This window comes from Ranitomeya imitator, chromosome 7 (genome assembly GCF_032444005.1).
Source record: "Ranitomeya imitator isolate aRanImi1 chromosome 7, aRanImi1.pri, whole genome shotgun sequence".
Lineage (NCBI taxonomy): Eukaryota > Metazoa > Chordata > Amphibia > Anura > Dendrobatidae > Ranitomeya > Ranitomeya imitator.
The window spans coordinates 16,288,482-16,299,135 of NC_091288.1; the positions used below are offsets into that span (position 1 = coordinate 16,288,482).

The following is a 10,654-nucleotide window of genomic DNA, read 5'->3' on the forward strand; positions in this document are numbered from 1 at the left end:
ACTGCACCAGCAGAATAGTGAGTGCAGCTCTGGGGTATAATACAGGAGGTAACTCAGGATCAGTAATGTAATGTATGTACACAGTGACTGCACCAGCAGAATAGTGAGTGCAGCTCTGGGGTATAATACAGGATGTAACTCCGGATCAGTAATGCAATGTATGTACACAGTGACTGCACCAGCAGAATAATGAGTGCAGCTCTGGGGTATAATACAGGATGTAACTCCGGATCAGTAATGCAATGTATGTACACAGTGACTGCACCAGCAGAATAGTGAGTGCAGCTCTGGAGTATAATACAGAATGTAACTCAGGATCAGTAATGTAATGTATGTACACAGTGACTGTACCAGCAGAATAGTGAGTGCAGCCCTGGGGTATAATACAGGATGTAACTCAGGATCAGTAATGTAATGTATGTACACAGTGACTGCACCAGCAGAATAGTGAGTGCAGCTCTGGGGTATAATACAGGATGTAACTCAGGATCAGTAATGTAATGTACACAGTGATTGCACCAGCAGAATATTGAGAGCAGCTCTGGGGTATAATACAGGATGTAACTCAGGATCAGTAATGTAATGTAAGTACACAGTGACTGCACCAGCAGAATAGTGAGTGCAGCTCTGGGGTATAATACAGGATGTAACTCAGGATCAGTAATGTAATGTAAGTACACAGTGACTGCACCAGCAGAATATTGAGAGCAGCTCTGGGGTATAATACAGGATGTAACTCAGGATCAGTAATGTAATGTAAGTACACAGTGACTGCACCAGCAGAATAGTGAGTGCAGCTCTGGAGTATAATACAGGATGTAACTCAGGCTCTGTGATGTATGTACAGTGAGTCTCATTTTTATTGATTGATTCAATAATTAATAGACAGTATGTGAATACAATATTTGGTTTCAGAGAACAGAAACCTGATAACTTTGCAGGAAGTGTTCACTTTCCATTCTTTCCTCTCACTTAGTGATAAATGATAATGGAAAGTGAAAGCTCGGAGAGTTTATTAGGCGAGGACTCCTGCAGAGATTGACTTCTCTCTCTGTGACTTGGAGACATGTGTGACTACTTTGAGCTGGGGTCGATGGCGGAGGATGAGGACCGGACGGCGGTGGAGGCGCTCATCATTACTCTGAATATTCTGCATGACGCACTCAACAAGAAGGGGTGGCTGCTGGCAGAGCCAGGCAGAGACTATGGGCAGCGGGCAGAGAAGGCTCCTCTGATCTGCCCGCAGCTCGTAGAAGACCTTATTCACACTCTGCAGCAGATCGAGCTGCTCAAGCACCATACAACCAAGTCTGACATTGGCGCCGTCTACCCAATACCAGGTGCACCCGTCGTTGGCCTGTGCCAAGAGTTTTGGCTTCGACATGAAGATCTGAGACCCTGCTCCCGCCCGGGGTCATTAATCACAGCAGCCGCCTGTATTCTAGGGTACGATGATGAGATCTGGATAATGGCCAGGATGGAAGAAGACCAGAGACCGGTCCTGAGGGGGCGTCTCATCTGCGATGCCTTCGAATTCTGGATGAGGCACAAAGGGAATTACGTGAACGGTTCTTATACCTGTTGTGGGGAGACGTCCGTATACTCCGTCTGTGAGGACTCGGATATGAGGTAAAACGGGGGGAGGAACACAGGGGGCGTAGGGAGGCCTGAAGCCCCTCCGGCACATAACCACAGTGGTACATGGTGGGGGGAGGTACACAGGGAAGCCTGAAGCCCCTCCGCCACATAACCACAGTGGTACATGTTGGGGGGAGGAACACGGGGGGTGCAGGGAGGTCTAAAGCCCCTCCGCCACATAACCACAGTGGTACAAAAAAAATATATAGCACGTCACTCTGTAACTGGGAGGTGCTCGGAGAGGGATACCACACCCTTAATAAGTACAATTAAAAAAAAAATGCAGAAAAAAATGGAAGTGCAAAAAATAAGTCAAAGAGATACGGCTTAAACCCAAACAGGTAAGGAGCCACATATCCATAACGGCATCACGACATAGAAGCCGCGGCTTCTATGTCGTGATGCCGTTATGGATATGTGGCTCCTTACCTGTTTGGGTTTAAGCCGTATCTCTTTGACTTATTTTTTGCACTTCCATTTTTTTCTGCATTTTTTTCTGCATGTTTTGCATTTTTATTTTTTTCTCCAGGGAACCCGGCTGTATGTTTTGCTTTTTGCTTTTTGCTTTTTATCTCCATGGAACCCTGAGATACTTTATATATCCTATTTTAGGATTTATTGAGACATCATTCACATTGCTTGTACGATGTTATACTTTCTATGTTATTCCTATACTAGTGTTCACTACGGCTGTTTTTGTTACTATGTACCAGTATATACATCTACCATATCCCAAGGAAGTGCTCTTCTCATATACTGGAGTGACGTGACTCTTTGTGCAAATTATGTTGTAATATTACACTATTCTGTATGCAATGCTTGTATATATATTCTCTCACGTACGCCTTTTTTACGTGAATCTCTCTCGGATGTTGTATGCATAAAGATGACTGTTTCTGTCTCGTTTTAGGCATATATGTATATATTGTCTGACCTTTATTGTTTATTTTGTTTTGTTTTTTCAATCCTAGTCTGATGAAGGTCTAAGTTTCAGACCGAAACGTTATATATTGGGATTGCATTGGAATAAATCTAATTTGCAGACTTCTATGAGTGCCGGAATTTTTTGAATTGAACCACAGTGGTACATGATGGGGTGGGGGTACACAGGGAGGCCTGAAGCCCCTCCGCCACATAACCACAGTGGTACATGATGGGGTGGGGGTACACGGGGGGCGCAGGGAGGCCTGAAGCCCCTCCGGCACATAACCACAGTGGTACAATGTGGGGGGGTACAGAGGGGGCGCAGGGAGGCCTGAAGCCCCTCCGGCACATAACCACAGTGGTATATGGTGGGGGAGGGGGTACACAGGGGGCACAGGGAGGCCTGAAGCCCCTCCGCCACATAACCACAGTGGTACATGGTGGGGTGGGGGGTACACAAGGGGTGCAGGGAGGCCTGAAGCCCCTCCGCCACATAACCACAGTGGTACAAGGTGGGGGGGTACAGAGGGGGCGCAGGGAGGCTTGAAGCCCCTGCGGCACATAACCACAGTGGTATATGGTGGGGGGGTACACAGGGGGCACAGGGAGGCCTGAAGCCCCTCCGCCACATAACCACAGAGGTGCATGGTGGGGGGAGTTACACAGGGAAGCCTGAAGCCCCTCCGCCACATCACCACAGTGGTACATGGTGGGGGGAGGTACACAGGGGGCACAGGGAGGCCTGAAGCCCCTCCGCCACATAACCACAGTGGTACATGGTGGGGGGGAGGTACACAGGGGGCACAGGGAGGCCTGAAGCCCCTCCGCCACATAACCACAGTGGTACATGGTGGGGGGAGGTACACAGGGGGTGCAGGGAGGCCTGAAGCCCCTCCGGCACATAACCACAGTGGTACATGGTGGGGTGGGGGATACACAGGGGGTGCAGGGAAGCCTGAAGCCCCTCCGCCACATAACCACAGTGGTAAATGGTGGGGGGGAGGTACACAGGGGGTGCAGGGAGGCCTGAAGCCCCTCCACCACATAACCACAGTGGTACATGGTGGGGGGGAGGTACACAGGGGGTGCAGAGAGGCCTAAAGCCCCTCTGCCACATAACCACAGTGGTACATGGTGGGGGGTACACAGGGGGTGCAGGGAGGCCTGAAGCCCCTCCGGCACATAACCACAGTGGTACATGGTGGGGTGGGGGATACACAGGGGGTGCAGGGAAGCCTGAAGCCCCTCCGCCACATAACCACAGTGGCACATGGTGGGGGGAGGTACACAGGGAAGCCTGAAGCCCCTCCGGCACATAACCACAGTGGCACATGGTGGGGGGGAGGTACACAGGGGGCGCAGGGAGGCCTGAAGCCCCTCCACCACATAACCACAGTGGTACATGGTGGGGGGTACACAGGGGGTGCAGGGAGGCCTAAAGCCCCTCCACCACATAACCACAGTGGTACATGGTGGGGGGTACACAGGGGGTGCAGGGAGGCCTGAAGCCCCTCCACCACATAACCACAGTGGCACATGGTGGGGGGGAGGTACACAGGGGGCGCAGGGAGGCCTGAAGCCCCTCCGCCACATAACCACAGTGGTACATGATGGGGTGGGGGTGGGTACACAGGGGGTGCAGGGAGGCCTAAAGCCCCTCCACCACATAACCATAGTGGTACATGGTGGGGGGGGGGTTAGTAAACAGGGAGGCCTGAAGCCCCTCCTCCACATAACCACAGTGGCACATGGTGGGGGGATACATAGGGGGCGCAGGGAGACCTGAAGCCCCTCTGGCACACCCCCCAGTGGTACATGGTGGGGGGTTACTGTGAACATTTTTGCATGGGATTAGGAATCTAACTGCAGCAGAATCTGATTTACATACAGTTACTAACTGCTGCTGCATGCGAGTAGGTGTCCGTATACAGGTTGGATCTCCTCAGAGAGAACCAGCTCCGCCGCAGAGGTTCTGTCTCAGTATCTAACATTTTTGGAAGAAGAAAGGAAATTACTTGTTTAGATCTTTTCACAGCTTGAAGCCGTCTGTTCATTTTTTATTCAATGTTGCTTCCTCCTTCCTATCTTTGGCCTAAAGACATTAGCAACAAAGTAACAGAAATGATTTGTTGCATTTTGTGGAGCCATCGGAATACAAAGCAATGACTATCAAAGCAAGTAAAAAATAGAAAAAAAAGAAAAACTATATATATATATATATATATATATATATATATATATATATAGTAGAAAAAAAGGAACAGCACAACTCGAGTACTTATCTTCAGGTGCAGGGCCTCAGGCAACCAGTGCAGCGATTGCACCAAGTTTACAGACACTCAAAAAAGAGGCAGCACTCCATAGTTTAAGTGAAAAATGTGGAAGGTTTAATCGACCCACATAGCCGGGCGACGTTTCAGCTCCATCTGACCCTTTATCAAGCAGTGAGTAACCATTCCAAGTGTCTATTTATATGTGTCTCAACCCATATTAGATTAGGTCCAATCATAAATTACATATTCATAATGACATATACATTATTCATTTATATTTGCATCCTGTGCTATATATAAAGTGCATTGTGCTTATGTGCATTAAAAACCATACTATCTATAACCCAGCAGATCATCCTGAAGATATTCACAATTATAATGATAATAGATATATTAGTGTTAATTATGTTTACATTTCTCTGCACTCATCCCTGTCTTTCATGTGGGCTCATGGAGGACGACATGCCTGCAGGTCGGCGTTCTCTGCCGCTCACTGCGCATGTCACAGTCGCATCATCATGCTGAAACGCCATATCGGCCAATGAGGCGCTCTGTGTGGCATTTTACACATGGCGCATGCGCAGTAGCGCCGAAAACCGCCATGTTGGTAGTGGCTGATTATTCACTCTGTTATCTATGTAGCCCATACTTATGCATATTAATAATGCTCGCGCTGCAGCGCTAAGCAGGACACTCATATGTCAGCAGCTGCACGATTACACATAAAGGGGCTTTATATTAATTTAAAATCAGCCATTTACCATACAATGCTGTCTGGCTACACACAGCGCCCACATCCAAAGCAAGCGGATCTAACACCCAATAAGGAATATGTATTATTTTATGTTTATTTAAGATCTGTAAGAACCAAGTATATTCACTTTGATGGACTATATAAGATGCATAAACATACCTCGGCACTACGGACGACTGCTTATCAAAACAGTCCCCGTGAGCCAATAGAGTTACTCTGCCCCTCAGTTGTCCCTCCGGACCAAAGTGTTGCAGACATAACACCTATATGGTATTCGCACCATTGTTCTGGTCCACTTATCTCATATACTAAAGACATTCAACACCTCAGTTGTTTTTACTGTTTATTTAGATGAGAAATCCACCCGGGTCATAGGCACTGCAATAGCCAAACAGCAAATATTACATTGAATATTTGTGTATATTTAGTAATAAAAAATAAACATAAACAAAAATAATTAATATCTTTCTCCTCCATGATACCACATTCTGTCCAGGTGACTTTTTCAGGAATAGCATCTGATGGGTAAAAAATAAGATAAAAATTACTGATATGAAGTATCCAACATATCTTAAAACATCCTGGCCCCAATTATACAGGAAGGAAAAAGGTTAGTACATACCCCCCTATAACACCGTATGAATACTAAAATCTGCATTTAATCCTTTCGGTTTGAGTGTTTTCAACTCATAGATCCATTTGAGCTCCCTTTTTTTTAGAATCTGTTCCCTATTGCCTCCCCTCCTCTGAATCGGGACCACATCAATGATCCTACATTTAAGATCTTTTTCTTGGTGGTTACAGTCCACAAAATGTTTGGGGACTGGGAGGTCCATTCTTTTCTTTCTGATGGTATACCTATGTTGGTTCATCCGCACTTTAAATGCACATATTGTTTCACCAATATACCAAAGATTACACGGGCAGGTTAAGAGGTATATTACATGGTCTGTATCACATGTCAGGAACTCTTTTATCTGATAGACTTTGCCTGTTTCAGGTTGCTCAAAAGTGGGGCCCTTCAGCATATGTGTACAATTCACACAGGACAAACAGGGATAACAACCCCTTTTCTTTTTGCCCGTCAGTGTCAATTGTTGGTTTCTCATTAAAGGCCCAATATCTGATTTTATTAGATAGTCCCCTATATTTTTGCTTCTTTTGTAGGAGTAAAGTGGTGGCATTAAAAATTCACTTATTTCTGGGTGACACCTACCCAGCATACCCCAAAGACAGGGATGAGTGCAGAGAAATGTAAACATAATTAACACTAATATATCTATTATCATTATAATTGTGAATATCTTCAGGATGATCTGCTGGGTTATAGATAGTATGGTTTTTAATGCACATAAGCACAATGCACTTTATATATAGCACAGGATGCAAATATAAATGAGCACTGGATGTAAATATGAATGAATAATGTATATGTCATTATGAATATGTAATTTATGATTGGACCTAATCTAATATGGGTTGAGACACATATAAATAGACACTTGGAATGGTTACTCACTGCTTGATAAAGGGTCAGATGGAGCTGAAACGTCGCCCGGCTATGTGGGTCGATTAAACCTTCCACATTTTTCACCTGAATCATGGAGTGCTGCCTCTTTTTTGAGTGTTTATATATATATATATATATATATATATATATATATATATATATATATATATATATATATATATATATATATATATATATATATATATAAACACTAAAAAAAGAGGCAGCATATATGCATACATATATATATATATATACACACATATATATATATATATATATATATATATATATATAGTTCAACTCACTTCCCTTTTGTTTTTTAGAACATAAATAAAAGATATACACATATTTAGAATCACTGAGTTCAGACATGTCTGATCTATCAAAATATAGAATAAATTTATCTGATCAGTAAACGACATAACGATGAAAAAAAAATCAAAACTCCAGAATTATGTTTTTTGGGGGGCAGTGGCCAAATTGGAATAAAATGCGATCAAAACATCTCATCTACACCAAAATGGTAACAGTTGAGGGTGCAAAAAAATAAGTCCTCACCAGGCCCCAGATCCCAAAAAAAGGAGATGTTAAGGGTCTCAGAAAATGGTGAAATAAGCAAACTTAGTTTTTCATACAAAAGGTATCTATTTTTTCACCACTTAAAAAAAAAAATCTACGCACGTTTGGTATCTGCGTGCTCATAATGTCCTGGCGAATCATAGTGCCAGGTCAGTGTTAGTATTTAGTCAACATGGTAAATAACAAAAAAAAAAAATTGTGGAATTGCACTTTTCTGTGTCTTCTTTTTTCTTCCTGTTTTCCAGAACATTATATGGATTAAATCAATGGTGTTGTTCAAAAGTAAACTCATCCTGCAAAAAAAAACAAGCCTTCGTACGGCCATGTTGACATAAAAATAAAACATCATGGCTCTGGGAAGAAGGGGAGGAAAAAAATAAAGTGTAAAAAATCTAATATTGCAACGTGGTGAAGGGGTTAATAGTTGTAGTTTGTGCAGAAAATGGGACAATATTGCAGCACTGATAGCAGCAGGCCATTGTCTAACACAGGGTGAGTAGCTCATGTACGTTGTCTCGCTCTCTGAGCTCCGAAATCCTCTCTCTTATCCATGTTCTTCATAAAAAAAAAAGCAGCTGCCTTTCCTGCCTGAGCTTTTATTCTGGCTTTGAGTCATCAGTGACCTCAGACCTGTAGTCCCGGTGCCATAGGGTGGGGTTATGGAGAAGCCCACCGATCCGGCCACCCTGAGGTCACATGATTCTTCTTCTCCATCTTATGCTATCTGTAACATGACTAAGTCCAAGTACGGTAAGTTGGAAACTTATGCAGATTGCAAACTTCCAAATATTAATTCCAAACACGTTTTGTGCAGAATTAACTCATTGTATCTCTAGTTGTCACCATTACAAATAAATTGCTCCATGTGTGTCGGTCTGATGAACGCCTGGTAGGAATTGAAAATATCTGCATAGGGAAACGAGTCAGTGGTGGTATTCTCTACCATGGGTGGTTCCTCATATGTTCTGTTCTTCCCCTTTAGGTTTTTTCTACATAGTGAAATGGATGAAGAGCAGAGGACGGTGGCAGAAACTTCTAGAAAGGCAACTCTGAATGTCCTGACCGACGTCCACAGAAAGGGTCTCGTTGTGGATAATTCTCACCTACTGCAACCCACGGTATCGTTCCCTCTAATCTCGAGGACCCTTCTAGGAGACCTGGTAGAGAAACTGAGGACGGTGACGTTCAAGTGTGACAAAAAGCCAAGAAACGAAATTCTCTTCGCCTACCCTGCACCCCAGGACATCGTGTATCTGTGCCCCCTCTTCTGGAAACAGAAGCCTCGGTTGGACCACGGATCTCAAATTGGAACATTAATTCTCTGCGTGGCACAAATGTTGGGCTACAGACACATCCTCGATGGAACAAGTGATGCTGAGGAGCCTATGGGGGTCCGGAAAGGGACCTTACTGAGGGCCGATGACATTTGTGCTGTATTCGAAACTTGGATGAACCACCGGAAACCGTACGTGGAGGGTTCCTACTCCTGCTGCGGGGAGAACGTCCAGGACTCGGTGTGCACAGAGTCCTGCATGGGATTACAGCTAAGGGAAAGTCTGCAGGAGGTCGACGAGAACGGCTAACCGCAAGGGCTAGTAAGGATTAGAGGACATTGGGCCTGATATGGGCTCACATGGGCGTATTTCATGGTTCATTCACAAACGGCAATGACCAGACTGGCCACGGGTCTCCTGACCCAAACTGAAAGCCCCCATAGATACATGTAGGCTGCAAGCAACGGTCAGGAGACCCACGGTCAGTCCATGGATCATAGACCATATACTGACCGTGAAATACGCTCATCTGGACCCAGCCCAAAACTGAGCTGAGGAACATTCCTTACTACAAACGATCCCCAGAGCGTGGAAGTGCGGATCCAGCACCATCCATACTCGGAGCAGACCCAGCACCCTCGGCAGACATTTGCGCTCATCACTAGTGGTCACTTCTCAATGAGCCAATTCATAGGGAGCACAGAAACAACGAAGAATGGACAAACCCTAAATGGGACATTCACAGTAGGAGAGGTCATCACTGACTAATGGGGGATGGGTCCGCCACCACTGCAGCCTCCAGTTTGCCGAAGCTCTGCACTTGCGACTTGCAGCATATCCCAGTTCTAGTGACCGATACTGGATGGTGCTACCTGCACAGCATTGGGAATAGGTTTGGAGGCTTTTCTGAACCTCAGGTTCCTTTAATGGAGGCTTTGGTGGTAACAGCATATTACGGTATATTGCTCGGCCCCCAATATTAGCGTTCGCGTTATCTCTTTACATGGAATGTAGCAACAGAAAATGAACTGGTGTTTTAATCAAATCCTTATACTAAATGTAGTTTAATAAAAATGTATAATGTTTTGGTTTTTTTTCCACATCATGATCTATATATTTAAGAAAAAAAAAAATGTATAATCATTTTCATGTTGGGCACTAGGCTCAATATTAAGCTCCTACTTCCTATTGGGCACATGGACATAAGGAGCAACTGACTCCGACACCACAGAATTAGTATTTATTGAGCATGTCCTCATTATGGTTAAAAGATGGCTTAGAAGAGAAGAGGAGGAGGTGAGCTGTGATATCACCTATTGTGCATGGTGGATCCTGTGTTATCTACTGTATATAGAGGTGCTATCAGTCATTGTACAGGAGGAGGAGGTGAGCTGTGACATCACCTATTGTGAATGGTGGATCCTGTGTTATCTACTGTATATAGAGGTGTTATCAGTCATTGTACAGGAGGAGGAGGTGAGCTGTGACATCACCTATTGTGAATGGTGGATCCTGTACTACCAGTCATGGAACAGTATGCATACCCCCTAGATTTTTTTTTTTTAATCAGCACATACCCTCTTATTATCATCCATGCCCATTTTCCTCCTGTGGTTCATGCCTCCTAATATTACTATTTACAGAATGTTGACACAGTTCAGGTTTGTTTCATAATGTAAGAATTTTCCCGTCATTCACA

At 44.6% G+C, this 10,654-nt stretch overlaps 1 protein-coding gene across 1 annotated transcript; it reads left to right on the plus strand.

The window, feature by feature from the left end:
* The first annotated feature begins 1,083 nt into the window (after positions 1-1,083).
* On the plus strand, positions 1,084-10,040 carry LOC138645799 (uncharacterized). Its single transcript, XM_069735312.1, has 2 exons — positions 1,084-1,629; positions 8,664-10,040. The coding sequence occupies exons 1-2, from the start codon at positions 1,094-1,096 to the stop codon at positions 9,262-9,264; spliced, it is 1,137 nt and encodes a 378-aa protein (XP_069591413.1). The 5' UTR covers positions 1,084-1,093; the 3' UTR covers positions 9,265-10,040.
* Positions 10,041-10,654: the final 614 nt, after the last annotated feature.